The 16,104-nt window shown below is 43.7% G+C and overlaps 1 protein-coding gene across 1 annotated transcript in view; it reads left to right on the top strand.

Annotated features, from left to right (window-relative positions):
* The window catches only part of Scn11a (sodium voltage-gated channel alpha subunit 11), a 55,875-nt gene extending 40,460 nt beyond the window's left edge, over nt 1-15,415 (top strand). The window contains exons 16-19 of the mRNA XM_006986746.3: nt 2,557-2,698; nt 9,000-9,100; nt 10,613-10,883; nt 13,810-15,415. Coding sequence (XP_006986808.3) covers nt 2,557-2,698; nt 9,000-9,100; nt 10,613-10,883; nt 13,810-14,837 — 1,542 coding nt within the window. The 3' untranslated portion in view covers nt 14,838-15,415. The remainder of the gene's footprint in view (nt 1-2,556; nt 2,699-8,999; nt 9,101-10,612; nt 10,884-13,809) is intronic.
* Nucleotides 15,416-16,104: the final 689 nt, after the last annotated feature.

The raw sequence follows: 16,104 nt of genomic DNA, 5'->3' as shown, positions 1-16,104 counted from the left end.
GAGGAGGCTTTTTGTTTGTTTTTTAGGCTAACAGGTTAAAGGTTATCACCGAGAGAAACCAGGTCAGGAGCTCAAGGCAGGAAACTGGAAGCATGAACTGAAGCAGAGACCCCAGAGAAAAACGGGCTTACTTCCCGTTCTTCTTAGGGCTACCATTGCTGTGATGAAACTCCATGACCAAAAGGGGAGAAAGGGTTTGTTTCACTTACGTATCCCAGTTCACTGAGGGGGAGACAAAAGCAGGAACTTAAGTCAGGCAGGAACCCGGAGGCAGGAGCCGATGAAGAGGCCGTTCCTGCAGGCAGGAGCCGATGAAGAGGCCGTGGAGGGGCTGCTCCTGGCTTGCTCTCCATGGTGTTCTCAGCTTGCTTTCTTATAGCACCCAGGACAACCCCTCCCTCAGTCCAGGGGGAGCACCACCCACAATTTGCTGTGTCCTACAGGTTTGTCTACAACCCCATCTTATGGAAACATTTTCTCAATTGCAGCTCCCTCCTCTCCAGTGACTCTAGTGTGTGTCAAGTTGCTGTAAAACTAGCACACTTCCTCTGGCTTGCTCAGCCATGTTCCTAATATAACTTGGGTCCACCTGCCTAGGGGTAGGTCCTCCTGCATCAATTAGGGATTAAGAAAATGCTCTACAGACTTTCCCCCAGGCTAATCTGACAGAAGCCATTGGCAGTTGAGGTTCCCTCTTCCCAGGTGACATTAGTCTGTGTCAAGTTGACAGAGACTGAGCATCATAGCAAGGTACCCCGACTTCCTCTAGCTCATCTCCAAGTGATGGAGAACAGGAAACCACCTTTCAAAGTCTGCTTGTCCTAACCACGGAGAAGCATTAAGACTGAACTAAATTGGAGCAAAGGAGTAACTTCTCATGACTTCAGGCTCATTGGGGAGTAAAGGCGATGATTGCCAACTGTGGAGTTTCAGTGAAAGAGAAAGTGAGCATTGAGTCCCAAAGCTGGAAATGCACTCAGCAGTCTAGTCTGTTTCCTGTTCCTCATTTGGTTCAGTTGACGGACTGGAAGGGAGTTCCCTGGAGCTGGACAGTGAACAGACGATTGAGTCAAGAGTGGAAGCAGTGGGGGAAGTTTTCTTAGTTTCTTATCATGACACATGTGTGGCTACTGTATTGGGGATCCTCAGAGTTGATGCCTGAGATGAGGTGAGGGCTGCAGACAGGTGGACTGGGAACAGGAGAGATGCAGCACTGAGGGAGGAGAGTGTGCATAGCTGTTTCATCATCATTTCACAGACTGGCATTTATATGTGGATAATGCACAGCAACAAATCACTATCTTAATTCTCAGTACATTAATAAAGCCTCGTTCCTGGAAAGCCAAAGCTAATAGTAGATACTTAGCTGTTAATGATATAATTTATCGTAATATTTAAATCACATAATTACATATGCCATATATAATTTAAATTTTTTATTGTTTGTATTTGTGTGTATGATATGTGTGTATGATTGAGGACCAGAGTTTGGATCCCCAGAATCCATATAGGTGCTGGGTTGGCATGGGAACATTCCCTGCCTATGATCCCAGCACTTGGAAGGTGGAGCTGGAGCTCAGGAGCAAGCGGGCTAGACAGACCAGCCACACTGGTGAGATCTGGGTTCAGATGAGAGACTCTGCCAAGGCAGCGGGGCCTGGAAAGATGGGTCAGTGGGGAATTTGCCACTAACTGAGTTTGCCCCCTCTGACCCACATGGTGGAAGGAGAGAACCAACCAACTCCTGCAGGTTGTCCTGGTCTCCATACACATACTATGGTGCACATGCGCGCGCGCGCGCGCGCGCGCGCGCACACACACACACACACACACACAATGAGAGAGAGGTAGGTAGATAAATAAATAAATAAAATTTAAAAGCATATGCACAACATGTGTGAACAAGCATATACAGATGCACGTATAACATACATGTACTTAGGTAGACAGACAGATAGATGAAGTGAGAAACCTGGCTGAGAAGGGTCTTGAGTGGTTTCAAGCATGCCCTGAGCTGGGAAAACATGCTTGTCACCAGCTATTGACCACACAGGAGCTCACTCACCCACCTATTCATCTGCATGCTCACCCATGTGTCTTGAGAATCTACTCTCAGAAGGTGTGCCAGGTGCTGGCCATGTGTGAGAAGATGCAACCACAGTCAGAGTGTGACATCTGGGGTGTGTGGAACAGCCGTGGAGTCTGGTTACCCCTTTTTAAGGTGGATGTATCCAGTGCTGGGGCATCCTCAATGGCGTATCCATACAGACATTTGGGAGACTTTCAACAGACAAGTCCTCTCCTCTTTTCATCCCTTAATGCTTCTCATTGTTTGGGAGAAAAGCCCTAACATCCTGCCTCCTATCCCCCCACTTTGTGCACCTTGAGCTAAGCAAGGGACCAAACCAGAGGCGCCCAGCGGTTCACAGCTGCCAGCAAGATGCTATGTGGTTAAACTTGCCGGGGAAATCCACTCAGGTCTTCTGAACAAGGCAGCTAGGGTGGCTTGAATCCTCTTCAGTAATCGATTTTCTCTTATTAAAATGTCCCCAACAGAAAGATGAGCAGCCGAGCTTTGAGGCGAATCACCTTGCGTATCTTTACTTCGTGGTTTTTATCATCTTTGGTTCCTTCTTCACCCTGAACCTCTTCATTGGAGTTATTATTGACAACTTCAATCAGCAGCAGAAAAAGATAAGTGTGCATGCTGGCCCAGCTGGGCTGTCTCACCCAGTCCTGCCAAGGTTTGGAGGGAATGTGATTCTCATGTAGAAGGCTGTTCAGGGCAGCCAATCCAGTCTGCTCAAGAGCAGCCAGGGATCCCGCCTTCTCTAGCCTGGAGAAGACCAGAGTGGTCTTCTCAAAGCTAAGGGCAGGGAATCTGGATTCTGCTCAGACATGGCATTTGGGCTCTGTCTTAATTCAGATTATTATTGTTGAGTTTCAGGCTGCTGCTAATTGGCCCTGAAGAGACTAGTGACCAGCATGATTAACATGTGTGACATTGCAGTCATATATCAACAACATCTCAAGAGTATTTTGTTATGCACAATAAAGAGAAAAGGCTTTCCTCTCTGAGTTATTGTGTCCTGGCTCCCACCAGCTTGAGGAGGTCTCCTTAAGCTGTTCTGACAGATGGCAGGGAGAGGCGAGCTAGGCAGGCTCCCATCCCAGACAGTAACAATCTGATATTTCTTTTTCTGATCCTGAAAACCTCTGGAGCTCTGGACTAACATTGCAAATTCAGAAAAATAAAAGACAATTTAGATTCCTCTACATCAGTCATCAAATGATGACCACTTTAGACAATGCCTCACCATTTTGGCATACTTTGGAATAATTTTCTTCAGTTAAAAAAAACAAAAAAAAATTTTTTTAATGTGTGCTGGTATGTCTGAATGTATGCCTGTGTACCTCATATGTGTGGTACCCATGGAGGCCAGAAGAAGATGTCAGATTCCCTGGAACTGGAGTTACAGATGGTTGTGAACCACCACATGGGTGCTGGGAATTGAACCCAGGTCCTCTTTAAAAGCAACCAGTGCTCTTAATCACTGAGCCATTTTCCCAGCCAACTTCTTAACCATATATATACTGGGATTATCTTATACTTTTAATTTTGAGGTGTATGACCTCATTAGTCATAGCCTATTTTAGAAAATCATTTTAAGAATTTTCAGGGCTGGAGAGATGACTCCGTGGGTAGGAATGTTTGCTGTGCAACTATGAAGACCTGAGTTCAAATCCCCATCCCCATGTAAAGGGCTGGGCACAGCTCCCACATGCCTGTAACTCTAGTACTGCAGGGCGCAGGGACAAGAGGGCCTCTGGGACTTGCTGGCTTCCAGCCTAGCTCCAGGTTCAGTGAGAGACCCTGCTGCAGGGGAAGAAGGTGGAGAGGGGTAGGGCAAGACACACAGTGTCTTTTTCTGGCCTCTGCACACACAAGGATGCACATACCTGTACACACACATACACACAAGCACACACAGGAGCTGAACTATAGACCGTAATTTCTCTTGATTGTTTGTCTCTGTTTTACTGGTTAAGTCATTTCTACATTTCTTCCTGGCTTGACAAATCATGAGCATTCTTAAAATTCTGGTTATCTCTGATTATTTTCTTAGTATAAGTTCCTGTAATGAAAACATTAGAGATGTTGTCCAGGGACATTCCAGACAGAGACTGCCTTGCACTGAGTCTCACCACCTGCTCATTTACAGTCTCTTTCCTAGACAGATGCAGAAAGTGTCTCATGCTTTTCTGCTCCTTTCTTTGCTCAGCAGTGAGGTTCATGCCTTGTTATAGACCAGTGGTCCTAACTACTAGTAAGGACCATCTGTTCACATCTTTTGGCTATTTTAAAGACAAATTGTCATCCTTTTCTTATGTATATCTAATCTACTAAGTCTGTTTTGTGACTTTCTTCTTACAGTGTGTGTGTGTGTGTGTGTGTGTGTGTGTGTGTGTGTGTGTTTATACTTGTGTACATGTATGTGGAAGTTGGAGGTTGACACTGGGATCTTCCCAGTATCTCTCCACCTTATTTTTTTGAGGCAGAGTTTCTCTCTCATTGAACTGGGACTTACTGATTTGTCCCCAGGCGTCTGCCTGTCTTTGCCTCCCCAGTGCTGGGATTACAGGCATGTGCTGCCACATTCAGCTTTTGTAAGCTTTATTTTTTCAGTGTTGAGATGACGCTCACGGCCTTGTCCATGCTAGGCAAGTGCTCTACCACTTAGCCACAACACCCAGCCCCACGGGCTTTTTATGTGGGTCCCAGGGGTCACACTCAGGTTCTCATTCTTACACACCAGGTACTTCACCCACTGAGCCATCCTCCCCCACTTTCCACATTTTTGCATTAACATATTTTTTTAAACTTAGAGACTTGAGTGTTTTTCGGAACCAAACTCCCCCTTGGGCTTTCTTTTCTTTGAGAACAGAAGGTGCTTCCCAGCCCCTCCGCCCAGCGTTTGCTCGTTGGTTGTTGTAACTATGCTAAGGCTCTTCGTTGGTTGTTGTAACTATGCTAAGGCTCTGCTATATTTTTCCACTGGCCTCTTCTGATTCATCTGAACATCACCTTGCTGTTGACTAGCCTCAGCATCGGCAGGAAGTCCTGTGCTGCTGGGGCACAGGCTCACTGAGTCTGCTGTGCAGAGAGGAGGAGTGACTGTGGGTCCCCTCTGTCACGCTCGTCCTGATTGCAATCAATACCAGCAATTTGGATGTCAGCCTTGCGGCTTCGACTTAACCCCACAGCTGGGAAGCCTTTTGTGGATCACACCGCAGCATCTTTTTGTTTTATTATTATTTTTTATTTTGGAAAATTTCAAGTGTATAAGAATATTCTAGAATGAACTTAAAACACCTAGCACCCAGCATAACATTTAATACTGAAGAACATCCTCCTGCCAGAGACACCCCCTCAGACTCCTACTGTGGGATTCATTTCATCATAAATATTTCAAAACATATCTGTTTTTTTATCACAGAAAAACAAAGAACAGTCCCAGGAAGAGTTAAATTTTGGAGTCTGCTGTTTTTTATTGATCATTTTTTTGAGACAGGGTTTCACAATGAAGCCCAGGGTGGTCTCAAACTTTTTTTTCAAACTTGTTTTTAAACGTCATTTTTTATTATTATTAATTATTATTATTATTATTATTATTATTATATGTACATGTGCATGGTATACTGGGGTATATGGAACATGCTGAAATCAGAGGACAGCTCTGTGGAATCAGTTCTCTCCTTCAATCTTTATGTGGGTTCTGGGGATTGAACTCGGGTCTCCAGGCTTGTGAGGCAGAGTCAAGCTCCTTCACCTGCTGAACCCTCTTGCTTACACCCACATGTCTGGTTTCAAACATAACCACAACAATGTCACTACATTACCCAAGAAACTTCACATGAATTTTCAAATTCATCAAATTGCCTCTATTCAGGTGTCATATGCCATTTTAATTTTCTTTAGTAAGATAGTCAATGCTGCTGCTATTATTATTATTACTATTATTGTTGTTGATATTTTGAGACAGGCTAGCCTGGAATTCACAGGGTAGCCCAGGCTGGCCCCCTTCTGCCTCAGCACTCAACTACCAGGATTACATACACAATCTACCTACCATGTGTGGCTTTTTTTCTAAGTTAGTATACAAAATAATGAATTTCATTTTGGCAAAATTTTTTGGGTATGTGGTGGGTGGGTGTGGCTCCTTTATGTCTCTAGCTCTGTTAATTAGTTAATTAGTTGGTTTTTTTTTTTTTTTTTTTTTTTTTTTTTTTTTTTTTGGTTTTTTCGAGACAGGGTTTCTCTGTGTAGCTTTGCGCCTTTCCTGGAGCTCACTTGGTAGCCCAGGCTGGCCTCGAACTCACAAAGATCCGCCTGGCTCTGCCTCCCGAGTGCTGGGATTAAAGGCGTGCGCCACCACGCCCGGCTAGTTGGGTTTTTTTAATCTTAGAGAGACTAATAGTGACGAAAAGTTTTTCAGTCTTGTCTATCTTTTCAGAGAACCAAGTCCCAGTTCCTTCACTTTGCATTCTTCTCTTATTGTCCATTTCATTAATTGCTGCCATGACCCACTTTATCTCTTCCCGTCTCCTGATTTGTCCTTGTTTTTCTAAGTCCTTTGGGCAGACACAGCCTTAAGTTCTTCACCTGAGATCACTGACTTTTTTAAATGTAAACACTCACAGATATCTTTAATTTTCCTGATTTATTAATTTTTACCTTTTTATTTGTTTCTTTATATTAAAGTTTTGGACCCAAATCAGGATTCAGATAAAACAAGTCCCTTTACTTGGCAGCATTTCTGCGTCTGAGTGACAGGAGATGCAGGTCTAAGATGAACCCTCTTCCCTCTGTCTGCATCGGACAGTTTGCTCGTGAATGCTGGGGGTTTTCAAAACCATGTTCTGGTACAGGCACTGTCATTGTTTCTAGGCCTTTCCAGAGAGAGAGAGAGAGAGAGAGAGAGAGAGAGAGAGAGAGAGAGTGTTACTTCAAGTTCAAAGCTACAAGGAAATGCAGATGTAGAAACAGGTGTCTAATGGTTCACTTCCCCTTTTTTCTGATGTGTTTTCTCTTTTCTACACTGAGAAACTTGGTCTCAAGAGCATAGGAGATGATGAAAAATGAAAATTTCTACAGCTATGGAGCCACAGAGATGGCTCAGAGGCTAAGATCATGCATAGCTCTTGCAGAGGACCAGAGTTTGGTTTCCAGCACCCAGGTCGAACAGCTCACAACTGTCTTTAACTCCAGCTCTAGGGCATTAATTCCCTTTTCTGGCCTCTGTAGGCAACTGCACTCACATTAACATACCCACACACAAACATACACACAACATAGTTTAAAACAAAAATAAATATTTTAAATGTACACAGTTATTCATTGTCTTTATCCCAAGCATATGTATTACAGTCCCAAGAAGTCAAGCTAACATAATGAATATGATTTACTTCTGCCCAGCATCCAAAAGCAACCAGGTAACTAGGTTGATTTTTAGAACTGTATAAGCTTGGTCTACATGAGAAAATTCAAACCCAAGCCCAGTAGATACGAGCCTGCAGTCAAATGATTGGAGAAGAGCAGCATTTTACTGCTAGTGGGAACTGAGTCTTCTGTTGGCTTTCATTGTCCGGAGACACTTTCCTTCCCTTTAAAAAAAAGATGTTATTTTTATTTGTGTGTGTGTGTGTGTGTGTGTGTGTGTGTGTGTGTGTGTGTGTACAAGCACATGAGTGCAGTGCCTGAAGAGGCCAGAAGAGGGCATGGGATCCTCTGGAGCTGGAGTTACAGATGGTTGTAAGCTCTCTGATGTCAGTGCTGGGAGCCAAGGAGCCAAGCTTAGGTCCTCTGCAAGAGCAGTTCACTCTTAACCATTGAACCATCTCTCCAGCCTCCAGCAGTGGCTTTGGGACAAACTTACCATTTTGTTTCTTATCTCTTAATTTTCAGAGCCTGGAAACTTTCTTTTCTTTTTCCCCCCCCAAAAAGTTCAGGTACATGTTTCTAAAGAATTATGTTCTATTTCATCTGAGATTTCTAGATTCTTTTTGTTCCATGAATTTCTAGAAATGAAAATCCTGGCTTGTTTTCCTTATCAGTAGTGAAAATATTTAAAACTCATATGTTTTCTTAAGAATTGTTCTGGGAAGATTTTAATTAACTTTTAGTAGAAATGTTACATTAATTATTTAAGATAATTTCAGTTCTATTTTTATAGCATTTTCTCTATCTTTTTAAAATTTCACCCAGTTGTCTGTGCATATGACTGTGGGTTCATGTTAACTAACATGTTCATCCATGTCTGTAATGAGCTTTAGTCACACCCCCTTCCTCCTTTACCCCCTTCCCTGCATCTCCTTCCTCTTCTATAGGATTTTATTCTAAGGTTTTTGTTGCTAATTACTAGTAGAGAAGTCTAATATAGCATATTTTCTATTATGTTTTAATTTATACAAGCTGAGCTGTATTTAGTTTTTAAAAAGATTGTATAAAGAAAGTGTAAACTTTATGTTCTAAAAAGTGAGCTATAACTGATTGAAATGACCTTATTTCGCCGGGCGGTGGTGGCGCACGCCTTTAATCCCAGCACTCGGGAGGCAGAGCCAGGCGGATCTCTGTGAGTTCGAGGCCAGCCTGGGCTACCAAGTGAGCTCCAGGAAAGGCGCAAAGCTACGCAGAGAAACCCTGTCTCGAAAAACCAAAAATAAAATAAAAAAAAAAAAAAAAAAAAAAAGAAATGACCTTATTTCTCTTTTATCCCTTATTTTAAAATCAAATTTCCTTCTGGTCTCTGAGTCTATATTCTTTCAATTCCCTTTGGAATATGAACTATTGATAAAGGTGACATGTAACTTTAAAATTATTTTTAAAAATTCAGGACTTGATTCGCAAACATATCTAGCAGTGACTAACTAGCTGTTGATCTCTCCGTGTACTTAGGCTAGCAGTGACTAACTAGCTGTTGATCTCTCCATGTACTTAGGTGGCCAAGACATTTTTATGACAGAAGAACAGAAGAAATACTACAATGCAATGAAAAAGTTAGGAACCAAGAAACCTCAAAAACCCATCCCAAGGCCACTGGTGAGGGCATCTGACACTAAACACTCACATTGGATGTAAGATTGTGAGGGGCACAGGTTTCTAAAAAAAAATCTCCTGTTAACTTTAAAGGAAGTATTCTTTTTATTGTTTTTAAATGATTTGTGTAAATGTGTCTCTGTATCTGAATGTTCATGTGAGTGCTGTGTTTACAGAGGCCAGAAGAGGACATCAGATCCCCCGGAGCAGAGGTTAAAGGCAGTTGTGAGCCACTTGACACAGATGCTTAGGAACTGAATTCTGACACTTTGTAAGAGTAGTATACATTCCTAACCACTTAGCCATCTCTCCAGGCCCCTAGGATCTTTAAAATATTTATACATGTTATCTTCGAACGTTAAAAAAAAAAAAGATGCACCCAAGTCCTTAGGAAAATTAGACATGCATATTCATTACAAAGAGCCTGAACAATATATTTATTTTCTTTGACACAGGGTCTCTCTATGTAGCTCTGGCTGGTCTGGAACTCATTATGTAGACCAGGCCACCTTAAACTCATAGAGACCCTTCTCAAGTGCTTTCTCAAGTGCTTGGGATTAAAGATATGCATTACTACAACCAGCTAAAATAAATCTTAAAAAATTTAAAACTTAAAAAAAAAAGGAAATCATGTTCAGCATCACCTCCAGTCATCCTATGAAACAATCAGTCCTCCATCTTTAGCAATTGTTGGGCTGGGATGCTGTTTTTCTAGCCTATTCCAACCAGAATTAACAACTAACATTTGAGAACTGCTTTAATGCAGAGTTTTGCTGAAGTTCTAATTATTCTGAATGGAAACAGAGCCTTGGAAATGTCTGCTCCATTTTTGTCCAAGATAAGTAGATGTTCTCTGCATTCTTCTCTTAGGTAAATGCAGATATGACATTGAGGCTTATCTTTATATTGTTGAAGCCTACATGAGCTGTTTTATATCAGCTTTACACCACCATACATCACAGCCTCGTCCATCACATCACTGTCCATCACACCACCATCCATCATATCATAGTCCATCACATCACTGTCCATCACATCATTGTCCATCACATCACTGTCCATCACACCACCATCCATCATATCACTGTCCATCACACCACCATCCATCATATCATAGACCATCACACCACCATCCATCATATCATAGTCCATCATATCACTGTCCATCACACCACCATCCATCATATCATAGTCCATCACATCACTGTCCATCATATCATAGTCCATCACATCACTGTCCATCATATCATAGTCCATCACACCACTGAAGTTGTATTGTTATTGAGGATATTTTTTATTTCTGTTTTTGTTTTAAAGTAGAATTAAAAGAAAAGCCTAAGCACATAAAAACAGTCACCCAATTGAATTTGAAACAAAGTAACAATGGGAGGCTATAAGAATTTCTTGTCCTTTGAAAGGGGTCTGTGTATATTTCAAGGAACTGCCTTCATTGTAAGAGAAGACATATTTTGTTATTTTAATGGCATAATTTTATTCTTTCTTTTTCCTCCTCAGAACAAATGTCAAGCCTTTGTGTTCGACCTGGTTACAAGCCAGGTCTTTGATGTCATCATTTTGGGTCTTATTATCCTAAATATGGTTATCATGATGGCTGAATCTGAAGGCCAGACCGAACAAGTGAAGAAAATCTTTGATATTCTCAACATAGCCTTTGTGGTCATCTTTACCATAGAGTGTCTCATCAAAATCTTTGCTTTGAGGCAGTACTACTTCACCAATGGCTGGAATTTATTTGATTGTGTGGTCGTGGTTCTTTCTATCATTAGTAAGTAAAACCAGTAGCCAGGACTTTCCAGGGTGAGGCAGAAGTAAACCTAAAGATAATCTTTTGGAAGTGTGTCAAGCTTCTCTACAAAGCTACAGATTAGGCTTAATGTAGTCTCTGGGGAAATGGGGGAGGGCTATGGAAGTCATGCCCTGCTGGGAAGTCACCACAAGGCAATGATTTCCATTTTCTTGACTGTGCACACAGTTGAATCCGCTTGTTCAGGTGGGTGCACTGGAATTCTACCTCTTCTGTGCCACCATGAGCCCCATTGGGCGGTTTGTGGTTTAGGAGTTTGGCCATTAGTACCAATGTTGGTGCCTGTGTTCAAAACCCATAAGGGTACCAGAGCAGCTGTTGGACTACGTGGCATCTCTGGGACTCCCTTGCCCCCCACTCAGGTGTCAAGACTGCCTCACATGATAAACAGTCGCTATTCTTTACCCTGAATCCGTGTTTACAAGCCAGCGTGTGGGTTATACTTGTCTTGCTTTGACCCCACTCGCCAGCAAGCCTCTTTCTATAATCAGTGGATTTTTCATAACCACAGACATGTTCCATAAACCACAAAGCTTAATGGAAGAAAGATAATTATTACCATATACTTTATTCTCTTTTTTTGTTTTTCTTTCTTTCTTACTTTTTTGGAAAATTTTAATTTTTATCATTTTAAAATTATGTGTATGGGTGACCAAGGAGACCAAGGCCAAAGACATTGACTATCTGGATCTGGAGTCACAGGTTGTTGTAAACCCCTGGTGTGGGTGCTGGTGACCAAGTGTACAGCAGCGGCAGTTGATGCTCTTAACCTGTGGGCCATCTCTCCAGCCCTCTCTCTTACTTTTTCCCCTTCAGTGCTGAGAATCAACTCACCCTTGTGCATGTTAAGCATGCTTCCACACGGCTAAACCATTAGTTTATGTGGGCCTCTGAGGTTTGATTTTAACTAATCCATTAATTTAACTTCCTCTCTTATGTGAGGAGGAATGTTAGGATGGAGTCTCACTCTAGTCCAGGCTGATGTGGAATTCATCATATAGCTTAGGCTGGCCTCAAACTCATTTAACCCCCTACTTCAGCCTCCTGAGAGCTGAGAGTACCGGCGTGAGCTGTCACCTCTGACGTAACTTCACTTTTTACATTGTGTTGTGGGTGAGGGGCAGCAGCAAGAGGCTTTCTCATAGTTCAGAATGCAACAAAGACAAGGAGAACTGGATTTTACAAATGAGTGATTCAGTCCCATCTTGGAGAGGCTGCGTCACAGGTGTTAGAGCTAAGTGTTTGGTTTCTCTTGCTACTAGGTGATGCAGATTGTCTCAGAGAGTCTGCCTGGGTTCAAAGCTGTGAGGTTTATGTGCATAGTTTAGACCCATGTATTGGCAGCAAAATAGACCTATGATCTTTATTAAGCAGTCCCAATCACAAGTTCTGGTGAAACTGACATCAATAGAAGTTAGAGAATGGTTATCAGATGAGTGCACCCCCGCCCCCAAAGGGAGTGGCCATGAGCCCTTTTGCCCATGTGCAAAGGGGGGCATCATTCTATCGCCCCTTCCAGGACGTGCTGGGCATTGTGCAGCTTCTAGAAATATCTCTGAGATCCAACAGCTCCTAGCGTGGGCAGAACTCCATGAACCTTTATGTGTCCACATCCATCCAACACCTGCCCTCCACACCTTCCCAAGCTCCTTCCTCAGCTTCCACAGTAGTGCCAAATGAGTGTGAGCAGAAGTGAACCTCTCTCTCTCGGAGTTAGCAGTCCAATTGGTGAAGAGGACTCACTCATTTTAGTTTGAACACCAAATCATGAGGTTCACAAAGACTGCACTCAGAGAAAGGGCAGGTCACACAGGCCTGATTAGTCCAGGAAGTATTTAAGGCTAAGCCTGAAAGGGCTGCTGGTGCTGCGTTGACGCCATCATACCTTGTTAGGATCATCTGCTCAATGAGCAAACTCCTTTTACACACTCAGATGATGAGGTACCGCTAGTGAGTTCTCTGTAGTCATTAGGAGACTGGCAGAAACATTTCACTGTCGTGATCCCTAATGACCTCAGAGCGAGGGGAAAACCATGTCTACACAAGGCAAGCATGTTCCAGCCATTCTATAATATTTGGGCCAAAATGTAAACTCCTTAATGCCCCTTGGCTCTTACATGCTAAGCAGGCAAGGCAAGAACAGTGTGACATTTTAGGCCCAAATATTCATCAGTTTGTGCAAAGCTCTGTTTGGGACTCTGTTTCTGGGGTGTCCACAACAGAGAAAATGTCTCTCAACTGCATGTGTAAGCTTTATGAGTCTGGACACCTCAGTGGTGTCCTTGGAGTGAGCAGAATGTCAAACATGAGAGCCTAGTGGGCAGCTGTGGACTAAAGAGGAGCATCTCAGGGCCGCCACCTCCCTCCAGCTCCCCACCCCCACAGCAGCTAGTCTGTCTTCACCTGCAGAGGGCTGTATTGGAACCCTAGATGATAAACACCTGTCCCTTCAGATAAACCTGGCTCTCTCAGACTCCACAATTTCTCTCTGTAGCTCAATCAAGGCTTAAGCCAAACTTCAGCAGAAATTTCTCCATGCACTCTGAAACACTCAATGTGAGAAAAAAAATGGCCTGTTTTCCATCTGCATTAAGTAAATAGGGGAAATCATGGTAGGTGTTGCCCCATGGGTAGCTAAAAAGAAAATGCAACATAGGTAATAACCCTTTATAAATTGCCTCCCAGACCCCATCGAAAGTCCCATCTATAACTGTATGGCCCTTAGAGACTATTTTTCAAATTGAAATACAGGTGGACATTTCTTAGTTTTATATATAAATGACCAAGTGTGGATAACATGTTGTCCCCAGTGGGATTCTGAGATGGAAGACTGGCTGGGTTCAAAACTGGAGTGCATGCTGGGAATTCACTGGTCCTCCCTCTCTAGGTACCTTGGTTTCTGGCCTGGAGCACAGTAACATTCCTTTCCCACCCACGCTCTTCAGAATCGTTCGCTTGGCGAGGATTGGCCGAGTCCTCAGACTGGTTCGTGCGGCCCGAGGCATCAGGACGCTCCTCTTTGCCTTGATGATGTCTCTCCCCTCTCTCTTCAACATTGGTCTGTTGCTCTTCCTCGTCATGTTCATTTATGCCATCTTTGGGATGAACTGTTTTTCCAGAGTGGAGAACGGCTCTGGAATCGATGACATCTTCAACTTTAAAACGTTTTCAGGCAGCATGCTCTGTCTCTTCCAGATAACCACTTCAGCTGGCTGGGATGCTCTCCTTAGCCCCATGCTGGATTACAAAGCCTCCAACTCCTCCTCCCGAGACAGCTGTCAGAAGCCACTGATAGCCATAATCTACTTCGTCAGTTACATCATCATCTCCTTTCTCATCGTGGTCAACATGTACATTGCCGTGATCCTGGAGAACTTCAATACGGCCACAGAAGAAAGCGAGGACCCTCTGGGTGAAGATGACTTTGAAATCTTCTATGAGATCTGGGAGAAGTTTGACCCTGAAGCGACACAGTTCATCCAGTACTCGGCCCTCTCCGACTTTGCCGATGCTCTGCCTGAGCCGTTGCGTGTGGCCAAGCCTAACAAGTTTCAGTTTCTAGTGATGGACCTGCCCATGGTGACCGGTGATCGCCTCCACTGCATGGATGTTCTCTTTGCCTTCACCACCAGGGTCCTCGGGAACTCTAGTGGCTTAGATACCATGAAGACAATGATGGAGGAGAAGTTCATGGAGGCCAATCCTTTCAGAAAGTTGTACGAGCCCATTGTCACCACCACCAAGAGAAAGGAGGAGGAGCTGTGTGCCGCTGTCATCCAAAGGGCCTTCCGAAAACACATGGAGAAGGTGATCAAGTTGAAGCTACGAGACAGGTCAAGCTCATCACACCAAACATTTTGCAATGGAGACTTGTCTAGCTTGGATATGGCCAAGGTCAAGGTTCACTATGACTGAGCTCTCACCTTCACCCCTACCTCACAGCCTCACAGCTTAGCCTCCAGCCTCTGAGCTCTGGGGAGCCGTAGCTCAGCCTACAAACAAGCAGTGGACTCCCCGAACGAGCCATTCATTTGTTTTCTGTGCTAAAAGAGGTGATACATATATATTAGTGTTCATTTAAAAATGATGCTCGAAGGGATTTAAGATAAAGCTACCCAGGAATCACTGGGGCTGGTTTAATGAAGAAAGACATGGAAAGGGCACAAAAGACGTCCACGGTAATGGTAGGCTTGAAATACAGTTCAAATTATGTAAATATAAAAGAATGAGAAGGAAAACATCACATGAAAATCTTAGGTTGTGTTCTTGGTACATTTCCCAAGGTGTCTATTTAATTTTTCATGTCTCTTTTGCATGTTAAATGAAAAGTCAAAACCTGCAATAAGCAAATAGCTTGTTGCATTTGTCTCTACCAGCTCTAAGTATTTTGGGTGTATAGCTCAAACCAGAAGCATGATCCTGACTTGTCAGTTAGCACCATCTTCAGAAGCTCTGATCTCTGTATAGGTGTCTAACAAATAAACAGATAAACGAAACATCCAGTTTGCGGTTCTTTGGGACAGTGGGCTGAAATGTCCCTCTTGGTGGGTGGTTGTGTAAGCTGTGGTTTAATATGGCCTGGAGCCAGCCATCTGTCAGGAAGGTATTAGCAGTGGACTCTTCTCCAGGAAGAGGCCTGTGTCTCAGCAGTCACAGGTTTCTGTGATGTGAATGTCCCCACCATGACTGGTTCCGAGGCACAAACACGGAAGTTACTGGATGAGGAGCTGGGAAGAAATGCATGTATTAAATGCTCAAGAGCTAGCTCGAACTGGCTCCAGCCCACCATTTCCTAGAACCAACAAGGAAGTCTGGTTGACTCTGTTACAGTACCTGCAGAGTTAGAGCAAGGGACCAGGGATGGCTGAGTTGGGAACTTGGTTGCTGGGCAGCCGTGAGGACCTGAGCTTGATCCCCAGCACTCCTGGAACTGTCAGTCACGTAGGGTTGGTGAACCCCTAGAACCCCAGCACCGGAGAGAGACAGGGTGTGCTAGCTAGTTTTTATAGTTGGCTTGACACAGCCTAGAGTTACTTGGGAAGAGGGAACTTTGAAGAATTGCCTCAATCGGATTGCTCTTTGGCCAGGTCTGTGAGGAACTGTCTTGATGATGATTGATGTGGGAGGGCCCAACCCACTGTGGAAAGCACCATCCCTAGGCAGGTGGGCCTGGGGGGTATAA

The sequence above is a fragment of the Peromyscus maniculatus genome, chromosome 7 (genome assembly GCF_049852395.1).
Source record: "Peromyscus maniculatus bairdii isolate BWxNUB_F1_BW_parent chromosome 7, HU_Pman_BW_mat_3.1, whole genome shotgun sequence".
Classification (NCBI taxonomy): domain Eukaryota; kingdom Metazoa; phylum Chordata; class Mammalia; order Rodentia; family Cricetidae; genus Peromyscus; species Peromyscus maniculatus.
Note: the sequence above shows the minus strand (reverse complement) of the source record. Positions and strands in the feature narration are given on the sequence as shown.